The sequence below is a fragment of the Osmerus eperlanus genome, chromosome 6 (genome assembly GCF_963692335.1).
Source record: "Osmerus eperlanus chromosome 6, fOsmEpe2.1, whole genome shotgun sequence".
In the NCBI taxonomy this organism is placed as follows: Eukaryota; Metazoa; Chordata; class Actinopteri; order Osmeriformes; family Osmeridae; genus Osmerus; species Osmerus eperlanus.
Window position 1 is genome coordinate 15,608,812 of NC_085023.1, and position 20,439 is coordinate 15,629,250.

Genomic DNA, 20,439 nt, shown 5'->3' on the forward strand with positions numbered 1-20,439 from the left:
ATGCGATCTCACTGTAATTTAGTGAGTAGTCACATGGCCCAAGGGGTTTAACCCAAATTAAACCCAAAGCAAGGCCTACATGACAGTGATATTTGTGTAAAACATCATTTGGTGTTTCTGAGAGGGGAGTGTCTGTGGCTGGGCCTGCAGATGTTTTCCAGCTGGTTCTAACTGTTGTGTACCTGGCCTGCAGGTGAGCGGGGGTGGGGGGAGGTCATGCACACACACACACACACACACAAACACACTGGCATTTACCTCTGACTCACCAAGTTGACACTCCCTCTCTCTTGCTCTCACACACATCACCACATACAAACACGCACACACACACACACACAGTAAAACCATACATACACACATATGGTTACACATTAACCTTTACATACATCTCACATGTTCACACAATCTTACAGACTCATTTATATAAACACACACTCATTCACAGTGGTACCAAAGCCTTGGGGTTGGAGTTGAGTGGAAGGGCAGTTTATGTTATGTGTGTGTGGGGAGAGAGGCTTAGACAGATGACAGATACAAAGACAGGAAACCAGAGAGATTGTTCCAGATATAATACTCCACAGGGCCTGACTCAACAAAGCTGACCCTAAGTTTATAGAGAATCACACGATTACATTATTCTATAAACCAGTCATACTAATAGAGGCCTTTCAGGCCCTGCGTGTGTGTGTGTTTGTGTGTGTGTGTGTGTGTGTGTATGCGTGTGTATATGTGTGTTTGTTTGTGTGTGTATACTGTACATGTGTGTTTGTGTTTACTGTCAGCAGGAATGTACAGTATTTGGTCAAGTGAAAAGGCAGCTTCAGTGGTCAGGGCTGCGTACAAACACACTCTGTTTTATGGGCCGGGGACTGAAACTCAAGCAGGGGCTGGGGCTGGTGGAGGCTGGGACTGGTGGAGGCTGGGACTGGTGGAGGCTGGGACTGGTGGAGGCTGGGACTGGTGGAGGCTGGGGCTGGTGGAGGCTGGGACTGGGCCAGGGCCTGGGCTGGGTGGGGGTGGAGGCAATTTGTAACTTGCTGCCTCAACCTCAGCTGGGAGACTGGAGGTGGTGGATGTCTTGCACATCATCCAGTATAGTAACAATATGTAAAAGAGGTTTAGAGATAATAGATTAGTGATTAGATGTGTAGGGTTATCTATGATAACACCATTATCTACTTAAGGATTGAAAAAGTTGTTCAATAATGAATCTCAAACCCTTTATTTTAACTTGTTGTCATGGATCAGTAAATAATGTGTGTATTTTTTGTCATGACGAAGCCATTTGTCAACAGCCCCAGTCAACAGCCTGGTGAGCACTCTTGTGTGTGTCCACATCCATTGTCAAAGATGGTGTGGGACAGTTGCGAAATGTTTGCCTGAGCTCTCATTAGGACTGATAGTGAACGAGATATATTGAGTGTGTGTTTTTGTGTACGTGAGTGAGCAGTTGCTTGCTTGTGTGTGTGTGTGTGTGTGTCACTAGTGGACCAGGGCACCTGTCTGCTCTGTCACACACCCTGCACCGCTGCTATCTACTATCACCTGCTATCTCCCACACAGAATCTAGGTCATCGTTGCGCCAGCCAGGTAGAATATTGACAGGAGGAGAAGGACAAGGAGAACAGGACTAACAGGTAACCTGGTTACCAGTTGTCGCAGGCATCAAGGTCAATGCTCTGAAAACAGGCTGTCACACATTGCAAGGCGAGATAATCCTTCTAAATGTCAACTGAGAGGGAAAGAGAGAGAGAGAAAGAGAAAGAGAGAGAGATGGTGGGAGCGGGAGGGTGGGGGGTCAAAGAAATTATAATGATGATAATGAGGTAGGTGGTGAGATAAAGGTGAAGGTAACTGAGATTATGTGCTCACGGCTCCTCTTCCTCAACTCTCTGAGTCTACCTTGCTGACATAAAGGCCTCTTCTGGTAAAACAAGCTAAGGTTTCTCACTTTTACTGGGGAGTGAAAAAACTGTAAACCCACAGTCCTGGAAACTACTCTCATGAATGTATGACTCCATATTTTTGAAAGATTTGACAAGTATTAATGTTGACCTAAACCAGCCAAAACACTCAGGTAATCAATGACCTCATATACTTTTTTCCAGAAAGAAAAACATTGAGCATTTCTCTAAACAGTTTATCTAACGCTTCTCTCATAAACATAAAACCGACCGAGGCGAAAAAGGCCTTAAAATGGAAGAAGTCCGAAACTCGCCTCGGAGCTAGGCAAGAGGCAGCGGTGTTACTTATAAAAACATTTTAACTGGCAGGTTGAAACTTATCGAGAAAGAGATCTCCACCTCTCCTTTCCTCCCGTACTTCATGAGTCCCTCTGGACTGGGCCACTGTGTGTTGAGGTAGGGGGTGTGGGGAGGGGTCAGGACCATCTGTGGTGGTTACATTACTAACCAAGTTTCTAAATGGGTGAGACCACTTCACTCAGTTTAGTCATTATTCTACTGTCTGCCCTGGTTGGTGGAGACACATGTGACTTCTCGTTGAGTCAGGCCCTTACCTTCAGTAAATGGGTTATGGACCTCAGAAACAGTCTGCCTAAGCAATTAGCCTTACATAAGCTGTGTGTAAACAGATCAGGCTCTTTGTGTTTGGTCAGTGAGTCTGCATCTATGTACCCTCTCCTCTGAGTCACTGTCAAACCTATCTGCAACGTTGCTGCAACACCTCTTAGTCAGAGGACTCAGCTGTATGTGGTCATGAATGTTCCTCTGGAACTCCTGGAGGTTAATCATTCAGTGTGTCTGGATGTCTGTTGACTACACTTGTTCAACAGAGGCGCTCTGTTCCTCTCCCAACACAGAGGTAAGGCCAGGTTAGCTATACGGTAATGGGAGTTTGTGTGTCCTGGCCAGTGTGCGTGTCTGACCTAGTTAGCTACCATGTGTGTGTGTGTGTGTGTTTGTGTGTGCTTGCCTGCTCAACTGTGTGTGTGTGTGTGTGTGTGTGTGTGTGTGTGTGTGTGTGTGTGTGAGTGTGTGTGGGTGTGTGTCTGTCTGTGTGTGTGTGTGTGTGTGTGTGAGTGCCTGTGTGTGTTCATGTGAGGGTGTGCTTCCCATCACACACTGGCCTTGTGAGATTGTAAGAGAAAGAGACCAAAGGATTTTACTGCATGGAATACTGACCTCTGACCTGAGAGAGAGAGAGAGAGAGAGAGAGAGAGAGAGAGAGAGAGAGAGAGAGAGAGAGAGAGAGAGAGAGAGAGAGAGAGAGAGAGAGAGAGAGTTGTGATTCATGCAGCAGTAAGGGTGTGATCCACACTGTGTAAATACAGTATGCGGACCTCATGGGCAACGGTGTTATACGCTGATTTTCTATCATTATAAATAAAAAACGGATAGTTTATAAGTGAAATGTATATCTGTTGACTGTAAACAGTGTGATGTCAAAATGTGTGTGTGTACTCAAGGTGGGCTACACGCACTTTCTGTCCACAGAGGGGTGAAGGGAGGGGGGGGGTTATTTGCTCGCTCCCAGGTAATGTGTGAGTAAGCACACATAGTTCGCTCAGTGTGGGTGTGTACTTGCGTGTGTGAGTGTGTCTGTGTGCGTGTCTGTGTGTCTGTGTGTCGCAGAGCTCTCCCACTCAGCTCTCATGAATGAGTGTCCTGAGTTGTGAGGATAAAGGTGGTCTGTTGGACCCTGGTCCACTGACCCTTAAAGAGGGCATTGATGGAGGGCCTGCCTGGTCCAGATGAACTCCAAGTCCAGCCCAAACAGCACCATGCTGGGGAAGATCACTCTCACTGCACCTCACACACTGGGCCCTGGTACCCACATAGCTAACTGTGATAGCAAAATGCTATGTAAAATGCTAAATTCACTTTTTAATTAACTTACCAGCCTCGATATCTGTATACATTTTGAAATTAGCACTATATCCACTTGACTTATTGTCTAAAACAGAAAATGCATTGCATGGGATGAACTCACCCTTACAGAACATGAGTCAGACCAACTGGATGATTGAGTGGAAAAATAAAGAGAATTAGGAAAAAGAGAAACCTCATTAGTCTGCACAAACACTCATTTCCTCTCTCTTCCCACAAGGAGATGGTATCAACAGGGTCTTTGTTGGAAAGCCTGAGATATGAAATATGGACGTTGGTGAGCACACCATAACTAACGTACTGAGCGCCACGGACCTTCCAGGCCCTCCCTCCCCACCCTCCAACCGACCACATCCGCCTGTCAGTGACCTTTGAACCCTTCAACTTCCTTCCAGATGGAGATCAAACCTCAAAGGCCGTCTCGGCCTCTTTTTGTGGAGTAGTCTCACTGGAGGGGAGCTTCCACACAAAGAGGCTTCTGGGTAATCAAAGAGCGGGAACGCTTCTCATTCGCTGTACTCCCCACACCGCCACTCAGCATAGCAGCACTATTTGTATAGTATAAACATTTTGGATGATTGTATGTAATTACTCAGTGGTGTGTAAACACACACACACACTGAGGAATATACTCATGAAAATGAAGACATACTCTCTGAATAATTTTCTCTCTCTTTATATCTCTCTTTATGTCTCTCTCTCCCACATACACACACACAGAGACCTCAAGGATTTCAGTTACATGCTCAAAACTGTTTACTCAGCAATAACGCAAGTAAAGGGAGTCATAGACATGCACACTGCCAAGAACTGCCAAATAAACACCCCTATAAAATATTTTCAAGTAACTCTCCTACTTATGGTACCACATCCATAGTTTTACTATGTGTGAGTGGGTGTGTGTAAGTCAGTCCACAGCAACCATAGTAAGGGGTTATTCATTACTACAGCATTCATCAATCATGTGTAGCTCTCTCTGTTAATGCAAGCCAATGTAGTGTGTAAGTATGTAGGCCATATGCCATATGCATATTAATACAGAATCCTCCTAAACTCACAGTAGTCCTTTGTTAAAAAACACCACACCCTCACCTCGCATACATTTCCTTATCGCTTCACTCTTTCATGCCTGTCATGAAGTCACACCCAATCTAAGCAAAGCTCCGGTAAGTAGAACGGCCATGTCAAATTTTACAGCTCAACCCCAACCAGACTTAGCCTCCCTCCTTCTCCTCATCATGTTTGGCTGTGAATCATACATGTGTTAAAGCAACAGATAAACCAGAGATAGCAGGGTTATTTTCAGTCTTCCCTCTTATTGGGTCACTGGGTCTCTCCAAGGATCGCGACACGCTGTCTCAGTCATAAGAGCAGCTTAATCTAGGCTGTTGACTAATCTGGAGTACAGTGAGGGGGTCCTACTGCAGGCTGGTATGAAGATTTCTTTATACCAGCACTGATATACAGACGAAACTTTCAGACACAACAAAGTAAAACTCAAAACTCAAAAAACAAGCGCAGTAGGAGGAAGATTTCAGAAAACACCCCCCTACTCCACGGGCTGGAGTCCGATGTCCATAGGAGGTAAGGATAACGGTGAACCAAACTATTTACATTGTCAAGATGTCTTTACAGAAAAAAAGCGGACATTTTCCACCCCCCTGGCGTGATGTCAGGTCTTTCAGACTGTATACAGAGTGAAGCGTGGTAAACAAATAAAAGTCCCTGTGCTTGGCTCTTTAAGTGGTCCAGCTCCCAAACGCCTGCCCAGACATTAGTTCAGCCACGGGTCTGTCCCTCTCCCCTCTGGTCACTAGTGGTGATTCATCCTAGTTTGCGCTGAAGGGGGGGACTGATGCCTGGATTAAATGTTAGTAAATTGTGGAGAGGCCAAGGGAAGCTGCTCATCCGACACACAATTTGCTTGGTTAACTCTGGCGTCAATGGATGCAATCAGTGTTCTAGAGGACCAACGGCGGTAAACACGGACCTCTGTAAATATTTACGGTCAGGCAAAAGGGTGGACGTATGAGGGGACGTGAAGTATTGAACATGACCAGTGCACTCTCTCTGGACTGAGTGAAGTCAGTCTGCACTGCTTTTTCAGCCCCTGGAGTTAAAGGTCAACATGGCTGCTCCATATGACCTGTTCATTGCTATTTCAAACTTCGAACTTCATAGCTATTTCTTACTTGGAACTCACTTATGACACACACACACACACACCCCACTGAGCATGACAAAAACAACGTGTGGTCAAGCCAAGCTGCTCTCAGGCAGTACACTCAAACACAAATAGTCCCTTCTAGGAGCAGCCAGGCCACCAGAGGAGAGGGGGAAACCGGACGACAAAAACAGCAGGAGAGAGAAGAGGTGGAAATGGGTGGTGGTGAGGAACTGGGCTCTTCCTGCCGTAATCACAAGTCAAGAGTATTTCCTGTCATTGTAGGAGCTCCAGACCCATTAACCAGCAAGACCCCGACACACACAAAGGGACACAAGCACACAGCCACTCAGGGTCAGACATACACTGACTGACACACTGCATACACACATTGTACATACAGTCAAAGACACGAAAATTGACATATAGACACGCATATAGAGGATATTGTTAATTTACTGTCATGCACTTGATTAAACGCACACACACACAGTTATGTGACTCACATCCCACTTGGCACAGTGGCTCTGCATTGTGAGCCTGCATTGTGGGCCTTTTGGCTCTTGACCTGATCAACACTTCCTTATGAAATCCAGAGGACAGTGTAAATATTTGCTCAGCCTTATCACAATGCCTTATCTTGGCGTGACCACTCAGCACTACAGGCCTCCTAGAACTCTATTTTCTTAATGACTTTGCTAGCCCTGATAACTTCGCAGAATAGACCACTTATTGAGAGGCCTCTAAGAAAAATCAGTTCTTCAATAGCTTGATGTTCCATCTCCACTCACCAACCCTTCCCCCATCTCCCCCGTAAAAGTCCCTCATGCTCCCAGCTAACAGGTGTGTTGGAGGACAGTTAACAAATCAATAGTTAGAATTCCATTACAAGGATAATGAAAGGAGGATTATACAGGTGTATGCTTCTAGAGTTAATGTCACACGGCTCTGGTGTTGAGGTCTAGATAGAGGCCAGCTGCCAGGGGACGGGGTCTTGTAAACACATTCTGCAAGTAAATGAACGAGCCACACTGCTTTATGGTTGTTTGTTTCAAATCTGCTTTCTTGATGTCAGTTTCATCAACACCGACATAAAGAGGTGCATTCCTTCAAACTGTTTATTGTGGCTAATGTTTACTACGTAGATCATCCATACACATCACTTGTTACATAACTTTGAACATTGTACTTACTCATAGTAAGACCTAATTATTACTCATAGTAAGACTTAATTATTACTCATAGTAAGACTTAATTATTACTCATAGTAAGACCTAATTATTACTCATAGTAAGACCTAATTATTACTCATAGTAAGACTTAATTATTACTCATAGTAAGACCTAATTATTACTCATAGTAAGACTTAATTATTACTCATAGTAAGACCTAATTATTACTCATAGTAAGACTTAATTATTACTCATAGTAAGACCTAATTATTACTCATAGTAAGACCTAATTATTACTCATAGTAAGACTTAATTATTACTCATAGTAAGACTTAATTATTACTCATAGTAAGACCTAATCATTACTCATAGTAAGACCTAATTATTACTCATAGTAAGACTTAATTATTACTCATAGTAAGACCTAATTATTACTCATAGTAAGACTTAATTATTACTCATAGTAAGACTTAATTATTACTCATAGTAAGACCCTCTCAGTAGTCTGTTCTGCTAGGCTGATCTTTGGAAGCTCTGGCTCCTCTCTGGACTGGCAGGCCAAGGACAGAGCCTCTACAGCCACCCAAGTCCTACAGGCCCCCAGCCAAGTCCAGAGGAAGAGCGGGGCTCAGTGTGGCTAGGTATACTAGGGGATCGGGGGGGTGTTCACAACTCCCTTTGAGCAGGTGGGAGGATGTGTTGTCACTGACGAGGACATGTGGAGCTGAACAGAGCAGGCTGGCAGCAGTCTCAACATGGAGGGAGTGTGACAAGTATGCAGGGCCAAGAGACTGGAATACATCCATTCTGTGGGTGTCCCACTGCTGATGACACATCCTTTTCTCATAAAACAATGATAGGCAACCAGAACTTTTGTTCAAAATGATTTTATTGGGAGAGCTACACAAATGTACAGTACAAAGTTAACAGTCTCACACTCAATTTGTAGTGAACTGACTCCCCGAAAATAATTATATTACAACTCATGTTGTCTTTTTGTCCGTTTTTTTGTTACATTCAAAAAGCTTTACTTCTGATAAAGTAGTCAAAAAGTACATAGTGCGCATCCCCTGTACCTACTATGTACAAACAAAACATGTTTAACCACTTCCCCGTCCAGCAAATTCTCAAGACTCAGACTAATTCAATCTCAAAACAAAGTCAAAATAAGTGTAGCTAGATGAAAAGGGACTTTTAAAAAGATATGGTTGTTTTCCAGGGTGTCCTTATAAGTGGTAACAACCTGCCAAAGTAATTCTGATCCAACACTACATTCAATTCAACTTGTGTAAAAGATACATGTAGGAAAATACTTTATTTGGTTAATCTTAAGGCATGTAAAGATGGTGACCCCCTGTAGGCACTACACAATAACACTGGGGCACAAGGGATTGCTACATTCTTTAGCACGTGGCTGGAATCACAGTGTGACCTCGCGCAAACAGAAAACAAAAATACTTTTTGGTTAATTTATTTACTTGGGTTCTTTGTCACTGAAGTCTGAATCTATATATAAAAAATTGTAAGGCGAGCTCAGGTTTGGACGGTTTGTACATCCACATTGTTTATACATTCTACAGAAACATCTATATAGGGATTCTCAAAAATGTCTTCCACAGCACTGACAAGCAACCTCGGAACAAACAGCAATCACGCAAACTTTTTTTAATAAAACGTAAACAAGGAAACAAAATTAATGAAATAAATATCACATACGTTCTCTTAAATTAAGATCTTTTTACTCATTTACAATAAAAATAACCAAGTGAAGTTACAAAAGGAGACCAAAACAAAATATATATATTACTGTGAAAAGAACATACACTCCACTTTATGCAGATTAATAATGGCGATCATAATTTAAACATAAAAGAATATAGATCTATTGCTTCATCATACTTGATAAATACAGTATGGACACAAATTACCAATGTAGCCTATAGTTTTCACAAGATAATAAATAAGTTAAATAGTCCATAGCCAGATACGCACCGCTATGTAATCACTCAAAACAGCTAAAAAAATATATATTCAACCATCAACAGTGATTTCCCCAAACAAACCGAACTCAAGAGTGCTTTTAACGAAGCAACAAACTACACTAACCAAACAAACCACTGTGTGGCGCTGTGAAACAGAGTAAAAGTTCTGGAATGGAAGTTAAAAGTTTTCAGAAAGGAACACAACTTGAAAAATGTTACTTTGTGTCAAGGCATATTCTTGGCAGGGTGGAGGAAATCTGAAACCGCTTACAGTCTCTTCTCGTCAAGTCTTGTTATACATCTATCCCAGGAAAGTGTGGCTTGCCTCAAACCAAACACTGCCATTGCAGCTCATTAGGCAAGTCATCGATGGAATGCCTTCTGTTGATATCTACTATTATGCATCTATCATTACACAGACAGAAAAAAAAACTAATGCCATGTCAAGGATATGTTCATCCATTGAAAATAACATTACAAAAAGGATGTTTAGTCATCTGAAATCGACAGCCTGCTGAAGATTGGCAAACGTTTGCCAGCATCCAAACTTGGAGACTCGGAACCGCTGAGACTCCCAGAGGAGCTGAGCGAGCCGCTAGCATAGCTATCTCGGTCTGAGAGAGAGTCTGGTGGGCTAGGGGGAGAGTCGAACACCGGCGACTCGGAGAGGCGGCGCAGGGACTGCAAGTGGCTCATGTTGTAGGTGGGGGAGGAGGGGCACATGTTTCCGTAGTAGGCACCGTTGGACTGGTTGGCATAGCCGTTTTGGGTGTGCACAGCCAGAGGGGCAAGTAAGGCTTTAAGGTCCTGACTGGGGAAAGAGAATGCACTGTTCACACAGGACATGGAGTTTGGTGACAGAACGTCCTCGTAAAAATTAGGAGAGCAAGAGGAGGAGGGTGGTGGAGGGGTGCGCGAAGTTGGACTCTCGAGCAGGGGCGACTCAAGTCCGTGGTGACTAGAAAAGCCGGAAAAACTCAGGCTGTGGTGGAGCTTTGGTCTATCCCTCTGGTTGAACCCAGCATGCAGAGGCACGACCTCCCTTTGACCATAGCCGCAAAGCTCGCGGGCTGATTTGGGCTCGCCTTGCATGTTGGCGTTGCTTGGAGCTGGTCTGCGCTCGTCAGCGTTGTGGATAAAATGACAGCGGGGACCGTAAGGGCAGAATCCGATGGTGTGGAACGTGCGGCATGGCTCGGTTTTGTACTTGGGGTGACGTGACAAACTCCTCAGCTCGTGGTAGCCGTGCGCAAACTGGCACTTTTCTCCGTATTTGCAAGCTCCGTTCTCTTCGAAGGGCCTGCAGAGTTCGGTCTTATAGCGGGTGGAATTGATCTGAGAACCCTGCTTCTGCTGAAGAACTTGCAGCTGCTGGCTGCGGTCCATGCTACGGTCTCCATTCTCGCTGTATGCACGGTCGCGGAACTTGTTTTCCTTGTTCATGAGAGCAGTGGCGGTGTTGCTGCTTGACAAATTCTCCTTTAGATTGCTGTAGGAGTTGACTGAGTATTTGTTACTGTTGGTCATCAACTCCAGGTTGCTGGTCGAGTTTCTACGGAAAAATCCCGGCGCAAAAGGACAACTGTTAGAGCTAGTTGTTACTGGAGCTCCCACAGCTTTTTTGTCCAGCATGCTGTTGATATGAATTGCGTTCATATTAAGGCTTTTTTCTTGCTGTGGAGGGAAAAAAAGACGACAAATTAGCCATGCACTTTAACACGAGACATTTACAACCATTGCAGCGTCTGTTTTGACAACAGGATTTTGAATGTAAATGTAGCCTAATGTTACTAGGCACTTTGTGGAAGTTATAACTCAACAGGTTGTGGCGATTGCCTTGTTAACCCTAACACTGTGTGGCATATTGCAAATAATCTAAGCATCAAATGCAAAGTGAGGATTGGAATATTCGGTTATTTTAAAGTGACAATTACCTTGTAAAGCATGTCGATGTCGTAGAAGGCGGACAAGATGGTTGCAGACATCTCCTTTTCGTAGGTTTTCTGTCGCAGTAGCTCTCTCATGGAGGACCAACCAGGATCCTTGAATGCACGAGGCAACTCTAGTAGACTGTGCCACGACTGGTTTTGGAAAGCTTGAAAGTTCTGAAAAAGTAATGTGCAATTCCTGTGGTGGTAGCTAGTGAGATAAGAAGCAAGGGGAAAGTTGCTTGTATTGTTGTGTGGTAGATTTCTCCCCTCAAGAAGCGCTGTACAAGAGTGCTTCACTAACAGCACTCGCTGCGCACATGTATATAAATGCTTCGTGGTCGCTGTCGAGAGAGGGGCGTTGTAAAGTTGAAGCAACGTCTGCAAGACACGCCCCCTATTTTCAAACGTCTTGCAGGCAGTGGTTGGCTGCTTTTTATACCCCGCCTTGAAATTAAACTCCCTTCAAAAGTTTGGTCTGAACTATTTTGTGAGACTTGGTCTTCTTTCGGTTGTGCAAGGCCTAACACTATCCCAATTTGTAAGGCTGCCTTCATTGCTGAAAACTGTTGGGGGAAATAATTTAACATAATACAAAACTTAATGTATCATTGTATAAGAAGAAACTGCGGTCTGTATACTGTGTAAAGGCTCGAGTGCAGTGGTTGCATAATGAACATCCTTTAACTGAGAATGAACTCAGTTGATCTAGCATGACTAATTATACAGCTCCCCACAGATATTAATTGTATATATATATTTTTTTAAATATCTAAGTAAATACTTTTAGACTTTGTACTTTTATACTTAATATATCATTAAACCTTCAACCAGTTATGTTCTTATTTCTTAGTGGTCACAAACAAATGCATGCGTATATACAGGATCACATGCCACAACTGAACGAGTTTGAATTGAGCTCTGAAGTTCTTCAGTGTCTCGTCCATGAGCAACAATTGTTCAGCGCTCAGCGCTCAGCCGCACACGGAGTTCAAGCACTGAAGGAATGTGGCTGTGATGAAAAGCAGTGCAACACTGCCCCCCTCAGAGCACATTTTAAATTATCTGACAGACTTGAGCGCCCCCTGCTGAGCCGGGGCCAAGGCAGGAATTAAAGGCACATTCCGTCAAGATTCGACATTCATTCCACACTGATGGATTCAACACTGTATTTTGTACAGTATCCTATTTTTATAAACGTATTTTTAAGGCTTAACGACTTTGTAGTATGCTGAAATAAAACAATAACCTTTCAGAATTGTCTGTAACAAAATACAACTGTGTCAAAACAAGGTGATTTTGATAATGGTAAGTTTATAGCCACTGTGGATGAATTACATTCTTGTAAAACAGTACTTACCATATTACAGGGTCACACAATGAAGATATTTAGGTTAGGATCACATAAAAAGTCTGTGCAATACATATATTACCGTGAATTATGGAGTACTGTAAGACCAGCTACCATTTACTATTGGGCATCATCTGTAAGAACAGCCATAAAATCCAAATATGTTATTTTGCTGCCTTTTGCACGGTTCAAACATTCTCTCAAGCCAAGGTGGTTTAGCTGCAGAGAGAAGAAAAATAGGAACAGTCGGAAAACAAATGACGTAAGAGGTTGGAATCTACTACCAGCAACCCTTAAATTAGTCCTGGGGTTGTCCTGGGCCTGAGCAAGAGAGTCTTTATGATAAATAGTTTAATGTCAAGGACAGACAGCCTGGGCTCATCGTTTGAGAAATCCCTTAAACATGTCTTCATCCGCAAAAGCCACTCTCCCATCACATGGCCATGTTTTTATAGGAAAGGAGAGGGGTGGTGGTGGGGGGGCGTCCCAAAACATTACATCATTTTTACAGTAACAGGGAACATTGCCACCACTACAGTGTGAGTAGTGCAAGCCCAGCTGTCTGAACAGGCCGCACACACACCCAGGACACTGGGCCATTGTGTGGTCTCCTAATTACGTAACCCGGGAAACCGATATGGGATGTAAAAGCTATGCAAGAGGAATAAGTGTGAAAATGTGATATTATATTTTAAACTATAAACTCTGTCCTTATATTTGAGGAGAAGAAGTGTGTAAATGTTTTTCTAACAGCAGTTTTGGTCAGTCTGTCAGGCATTTGTATACAGCAGCTTTACAGGGTGAGTGTAGGCTACTGTACATGCACCTTTCCTCAGACATCATGTCACCGATAGGAGTGCAGAGCACGTGTTATTTTTCACATGAAGAGTTAAATGAATAATAATGTCTCAACAGTTATTCAAGTTCCATCTTGGTGTCTGAGGTGCTGTGAGGTCACAGACAGAAATGAGACATAACTCCCAGTCATGATATTCAACTTTATAGGCTATTTGCCATGATAGCATTGGGATAGGTTTCAAAATCATGCATTTACATTATGAATGACACACTGTCTGGGATTTAAAAAATGTAAAACATGAAAATACAATACAAAAGAGGACAACGATGAATGAAAATAAAATTACAATGCGTTTACTGTAAGTGTACTTTACAAGGCGCAGAATGTTCCTGAAGTCATTCTCCACTGAAAGGTTGTTCATCCACCATATTGTGTCCCAATCAGCTCTACAGTAAAGGTTTAGTTTGGCTGGGCCCATTGACCCAGCACACCAGAGCCTTCAAGTCTCTTATTGTCTTGAACTAGCATTGAGTCTTTGCTCCTGGTCCTGTGCTAATAGAGCAGGCTATGTGACTGAGGCAAGCACATCCAGAGCCAGGCTGGCTCTCTGCTCCTTCAAGGCCAGGCGGGCGTGCTCGATAGTGGAGGAGAACTGAGGAAAGGCTGGCAGGGCCCCCAGGGCTTGCTGGGAAGCCAGGGTCTGGGTCTCAGCCCGGGCTTCTAGTCTGAGGAGCTCTGCCTGGAACTGGCCCAGATCCTGGCCCCAGGATAAGGCCTCTAGGTGTTTGTGGAGCAGTCGTACCCACTGCACAGGTTCTCCCCACAGGTTCAAGTCTCCCTTCTCAAACAGGAACTCCTCTTCATCCTGAGGCAAGAGGTCGATGAATAACGACAAGAATGGGACGTGACATAACCGTACAAACAAGACAGTCCGAAACAGTACAAGAGTACAAACAACCCACGAACTATCCACACAGCCCGACCACATTCACTCCTGTGCAGAGAACGATCTGGTAATGGAATCTCACCGGGCCAGATGGCTCTGCTGAGTCCGTCTGTCCCTCGGCCTCTCCCAGCAGCCAGTCTGCCAGGGTGAGGATGCCCGCGGGGACTTGCCCCCACACCTGGAACAGCTGGCAGAGCAGGCCCACACCCAGGTCCAGCGCCACGGGAGGACTCACCGACGCACATGCCTCATCTGGTGACAACAGGGACCATGGTCACAGCCACTCAGCAGTACATCCTAACAGACTTACCGGCATCAACCGAGCGAAACGCAGAACGCACAAAGAACGCCAGCTTGCTTAGAGCAAATCTCAGTACATAATATACAGATGTGTAAACCGGAATCTCCTTGATTAATGTGTACATAGGAAGAAGGGAGAGCGAGAGCGTGGTCGAGGAGAGGACTGTTCAGAAAGGATTGAGTTATGGTGATCCGTGTGAGTGTTCTCTCTGTTCATCATCCGTCCCCTTGAACAATGAGGGCCAGGAGCCTGTTTAGGAGAACCCAGAGGAAAAAAATCTGCTCCCAATCTACCTCAAGAGGCTGGATCAATATACATTTTAGACATGAGTGATGTACGGCACACTGTCTGTTCCAGACCAAGTGTGTGTTCCCCTCCCAATCTGGAACCTATTCTGGGAAAAAGAACCATAACTCAACTCACAACCAACCAGGACTGGGAGAAATGCACACACAGCCACATGCACACACAGACAGACACGAAAACGTTCAGGCGGACGAGAGTGTGCACCCACAGACACACTCGCACACCAAGGGATCCTTGGCAGGCCTGTAATGAGGCTCCACTCTGGGAGTGAGTGTATGGGCGAGCACAGGAAGTGTGAGTGAGAGGACAGACACCTCCAACGGAGAGAAGATATGACAGCGTCAGCCCTCAGGTGTCCACATCAACTCCCGGCCATCTTAAATGACGCCAGTTGTCCGTGCATCAAAGCCCTTTCTGCAATTATCTGAGATAATGGGTTGTCACCCTCTTGGCCAGAATCAGGACAGCTGACACCAAGATAACACCCCAAACTTCAAAAGTCAGTCAGCGATTCTAAGCTCCCCTGTCAAAACACCACCACTATGGGAATAGGGACAGAGAGGGGGGGAAGGAGGAAGACAGGGGACACTCATTCAACACCCCCACCCATCACTACCCTTCCAACACTCGTCGCTGCCCATCCCTGACAGGTCAGGGGACCAGGCAGTCCCTGTGAGGGTGGAGAGCCGGAGACCCAGTCATGCTGCTGACAGTGCGGTATTACTGGAGCTTTGGCATGCTTTGCTGGAGTGGCATGTTCCTTTCTTTCACCAAAGCGCTTTCACCACCCCTCTCTCTCCCTCTTCGGCCGGCTCTGATGTCAAACCAGCTATTCATCCCTGTGGGGAGGAAGGGAGGGAGGAACACGACAGTGCCTGAGCACTGGACTCTGGCCAGGGCTTAAAAACACAACAAACAGCCAACCTCAAGACACAATAGGAAACTTTAGCTGCTTTCAATTTGTAGATGTATAGACAGGTTTCACACTCCACTAACACAATTTCCCCTGAATTCTGTTCTGTAGGCCACTCCTCTTCTCAAGGGGATAGTCTTACGTGTGTGTGTGTGTCTGTGTGGAGGGGGGGGGGGGGGGGTGTGAGAAAGTATCCACATAAGTCAGTATTGGCTATGCTAAATAACAGTCTTTATCAGACACTCCTTTCTCAGAGGTGACGGAGGCAGTGCCAATGTCTTCCTGTTTGTCAACTATAGGGGGCAGGGTGGTGTGCATGCTGTAGTTTTCACACTGATCAGGATGTCAGATGCGGGGACACAGGGCAGGGGCGTGAAGGGCAATGCTCGCCTGGCAGGGGAACAAATGGGCACAGTATATATGTTCTCCTCCTTCCTGCCAATCTCACAGCTTCCTGTGACAAATAACTTCCTGTCAGTCTTGTGACTTCTTGTGTTGAAGTAAAAAAACAAAAAACCGCATCATAATCGACGTCACAGTAGAACAGGAGATGGTCCTGTATTAGACCCTAGTATGTTTTCAGATTACGAAACACTGCAGGGAAAAAGACCTGGACTCATTTCAGATGACATCATCCAATAAATGACCACAAAAAGGTCCCCAGGGCTGAGCCAAGTCCAAATCCTGACGTTCTGTCACACTGGAGGTATTTCAGTTCTAAGTTTCCCCCCCCCCATCCTGCCCTCTTTTCCACATGGCTTCACGGCCAAGGAGCAGAGTGACATACAGAGGGATGTTTCTGCATGGCATGGAAGCCAGAATCCAGCGGGTAAAAAAAAAAAAAAAAAAAAAAAAAAAAAAGGGACGGCTAATTCCGGTAATCGATCTGTGGGAAGTTGTGGGCTGGAACTAATAAAAAAAAAAAAAAAAAAAAAAACTTTTTAAATAAGTTGAGAGAGGAGAAAGAGGTAGGCGGAGGAGGGGGTTAGGGTAGAGAGCGGGAAAGGGAGAGTTGGTGTTCGGCAAAGCCCAGGCTGAGCTGCTGCAGCTGGGGGGTGTCAGATGTCCCATTGAAGGAGGCGAGGGGGTTTCAGTGGTCTGTCAGGGTCGATGAAATAAGAGAAAGCTTCAGAAACCCCCCGCCCCCCTACGGTGTCATCATGGAGCAGGAGTGTGAGTGGGAGGGATCCGCCCACACCCCATTCCTCTGCTCAGCCACCCACATCAGAGGGAGACAAGAGGGGACAGTAACCCCCCCCCTCCCCCCCGGCCTGATCGCTCCACACCGTTTCATCCCAGCTGCCCCCCCCCCCCCCCCCTAACCTGCCGACCACACCGACCCACTCATACCACTACACCTGCCCTTCTGACGAGGCCCAGTCGGACTTAACCCTGTCCTGCCCGCCGCAGTCTTACTTTCCGTCTCTAGAGAAGAGAATCCTTTTCCGGTTACATTCCCCTACTACACGACTATAGGACTCAGTAGACCATACCTATACGAGACCAGCAGCCATATGCCCATATACAATACATCTCAGTCATTCCCACACACTGTTGCAGACAGCACATAGGAGCCAAGGGGATTGAGGTGTGAAACAAAAACAAACTTTACGGCCTTCACTTCCTTCTGTGGCTCGCACAGAACCGGCGAGAAAAACGACCAGCTCTTCCCGCCCACCGACTGTACGACACTCAACACAGAGGACAAACTGTCAACATTACCATCCAAATCCCTCTCACCAACACTATGCTAAGTCAGCAGAGTCAATTGGAAGTCATTTATGATGGTAATTGTCATAGGGGTCTTTGTCAATCAGACAAAAAAAAAAAGGCTTAGAGCCAATGCCCTTCTCCCTGGGGGGCCTTGAGGGGGGGGGGGGGGGGGGCAGAGGTGGGAGCAGTATGATACCAGAGACGCCGGCCTCATCACCCCCCGGCCGACGTCCTCATGACAAAACTGGAACCCTGGTGGGATTGGAGCCGCGTCTGTCTGTCTAGAGCAAAACAACAACACCGCCACCACTAGTCCTCCACCACAGCGCCTGACTTCAAAGCTGCTCCCGTTCTAGTCCACTTGATGCAAAACGGAGGGTTGTCAGGCATGCTGCACGGCTGCATGGCTGGCTGACTAACTGGCTACAGAGGGGCAGATGTTGTCTATGGGCTACATTAGACCAGGTTAGCTAAACCAGGTTTTATAAGTTACAGGACAGGATTGGTGTAATCAGTGACAATCAGTCTCCACTTGACTGTACAATGATTAAGCAGGACATGAATGAAATGTCTCACCAGCAGAGTGATGCGGTTCATTAAGAGTTGAGGGTTCAGTGAAAATGCTCTAGAAAAACAAGCCCTGTCAGCGTAGCTCCACAGCACACTGTGTACGTTATAATCCTTAATCAACATTGGGGCTAATGAGTCTCTCTGCTTGCAAGTATAACAAAGACATATATTGTGACTGAAACATCGTACAGCTCTTGGTTTGAGAATGGTGGAGAATGTTCCACAACACGTCCCTGACGATGTTATGATGACCCATTGTAGTAGTGACACATTTAGCCGTGTTTAACTGAATACTTAATATAGAATCTGACTTTCCCGTGTGGGAAATCCCTGCAACTCCATCTCTATGAAGTCATTCTCCCAAATGTGTACCAAAGGTGTCATGGTTTTGGTTGTGACGTTGCTTCCCAGAAACAGCCTCTTTGTCTGTTCTACTAAGTCTACACGATGCTTCGTCTTGTCCCAGCTCTGAGTGGAGAAGGTTCACATCTCTTAAACCAATTAGTATAGAGTACCCCTGTTTGGGTGGTAGGAGAGGGATTTGTGAGTGTGTGTGAGGGAGCGGGGACGTTTTGACGGTTTCAAATGAGATTCGCTCTTCCCGTCCAGGACAATGGCTCCGCTGTGGTTCAGTGAATCTAGGAATGGCCCCAACGCTTCCTAATGCAATAACACAAACACCACCTCTCTTTCTCTCTTCAACACATGCGCACTCTCTCCCACCCTCCGACTCTCCCTTCCACTTTTGGTCTCTCTTTCACATGATATCTCTCCTGCAAGGATGGCACGGCCATACTCATAATACATAGAAACTGTGTTTTTTTATCCACTTTTCCCCACACACACACCGACCAAATCATTCAAATGTGTCAACCGTTTGTTATGTTGGTCTTCGGAGTGCACAGGACTCAAGCCCCCTGTCCTCTTACACCAAACACCAGGCCCAGGGTCGAGAAAAAAAGAGGGAAAGAGGAGGGCAAAGCTGTCCTGGGATGAAGTGTCCACATCTCTCCCCCTCTCTTTACTCATACCTCTGCATATCAAAGGCAGGCAGTCTTTGCGTCGCCCCAATCTGACACCTTCGATACTTTACTCTGCTGTGCCAGGTCGTAAACACCCCCCCCCTCCCCCAGACCCAACCTTGATCACAGATCTCTGCTCGCAGACATGATGGCTGGGCCCGGATGGAGGGACACACACTCTTCTAGTTTCACTCGCACGCACACACACACACACACACACGGCTCTAGTTTCACACAAACAGTGCTCTAGTCTATCACACAAACACTGCTCTAAGTTCACGACCCACACATCGTGACACTGTGATTCCACGTGGACAGCAGACGAGCCAGAGAGGAAATGCAATCTTGACCTCTTTTTACTGTAAATCCCATGGTCACACCCGCCCACGCACACACACACACACACACACACACTCACACACTAAACTGTACTCTCCAGCAGTGACTGGTGCTGTAAGGATGGACAAAGGGGATCCCCCGGTCAGACACACATACACAGTAATTATCTCGATTGTGAGTCCCTTCCTGCTCCAGAGTCTGTCTTAGCCATGTGGCTGTTTCCTGTGATCTCCAGCTGACATGTTATCTAACCCGGGCCCAGACTGCATTTCCTCGTGTGTGAGGAGGACCTGGTGGTTAGACAGCTGAGAGATGATATCTGCTGCCAGACTCAGACACAATAAGGGTGGCTCCTGGGCATCAAGGTGGCTGGGGGGGAAAGAGAGGAAGTGTCTGAAGACAGGAAGCGGTGCTTTGTTTGTGGCCCCTCTTTAATAGTGGACACGTGTCGACAACCTGGATGGAGGTGAGTGGTTATGTGGAAAAAAACTGAGAATGGTGTGTGTGTGTGTATTTGTTTGTGTGTCTTTGTTCAGGGATCTGGTGTCTCATGATCCTATACAAAACATCCAGTCTTTGAGCTATGACACACAGCAAAACTAGAACTAGCCCTCCACCAACCCACCCGCTCCCGCTCCCCCGCCCACCCCCCCTCCCTTCTATTCCGGGAACACTCCTGGACCTGGGCGAGAACCGACGTCAGAGCCCAACATGTGTGTTTGAAATATTAGCTCTGTTACACAAACCCACAGAGAGAGAGAGAGAGAGAGAGAGAGAGAGAGAGAGAGAGAGAGAGAGAGAGAGAGAGAGAGAGAGAGAGAGAGAGAGAGAGAGAGAGAGAGAGAGAGAGTGAGAGAGTGAGAGAGTGAGAGAGTGAGTGAGAGAGAGAGTGAGTGAGTGAGTGTGTGACCGTATCTGTGTGCATGTGTGCGTGTGTGTTTACCTGAGCTGAGCAGGTGTGCTGGGACATTGGAGATGAAGTCTGAAGCGGTGTCTCTCACGTCCTGGTCCTCATCCTGCAGCAGGGTGAACAGCCCTCTCCACAGACACACTGTGAGGGACAGGCCTGTTACGCACACACA

At 45.9% G+C, this 20,439-nt stretch overlaps 2 protein-coding genes across 3 annotated transcripts in view; both read right to left on the minus strand.

Moving 5' to 3' along the window:
• Positions 1-8,485: 8,485 nt before the first annotated feature.
• zfp36l2 (zinc finger protein 36, C3H type-like 2) lies at positions 8,486-11,434 on the minus strand. Its single transcript, XM_062463854.1, has 2 exons — positions 11,104-11,434; positions 8,486-10,843 (listed from the first exon to the last, which is right to left on the minus strand). Exons 1-2 carry the CDS (start codon positions 11,191-11,193, stop codon positions 9,659-9,661), a joined length of 1,275 nt encoding a protein of 424 aa, XP_062319838.1. The 5' UTR covers positions 11,194-11,434; the 3' UTR covers positions 8,486-9,658.
• Positions 11,435-13,432: 1,998 nt separating this feature from the next.
• thada (THADA armadillo repeat containing) overlaps positions 13,433-20,439 on the minus strand; it is a 45,136-nt gene continuing 38,129 nt past the window's right edge. For both annotated transcript variants that reach the window (XM_062463856.1, XM_062463855.1), the window contains 3 exons: positions 20,301-20,423; positions 14,276-14,445; positions 13,433-14,112 (listed from right to left, as the gene is read on the minus strand). In XM_062463856.1, coding sequence (XP_062319840.1) covers positions 13,813-14,112; positions 14,276-14,445; positions 20,301-20,423 — 593 coding nt within the window. In that variant the 3' untranslated portion in view covers positions 13,433-13,812. The remainder of the gene's footprint in view (positions 14,113-14,275; positions 14,446-20,300; positions 20,424-20,439) is intronic.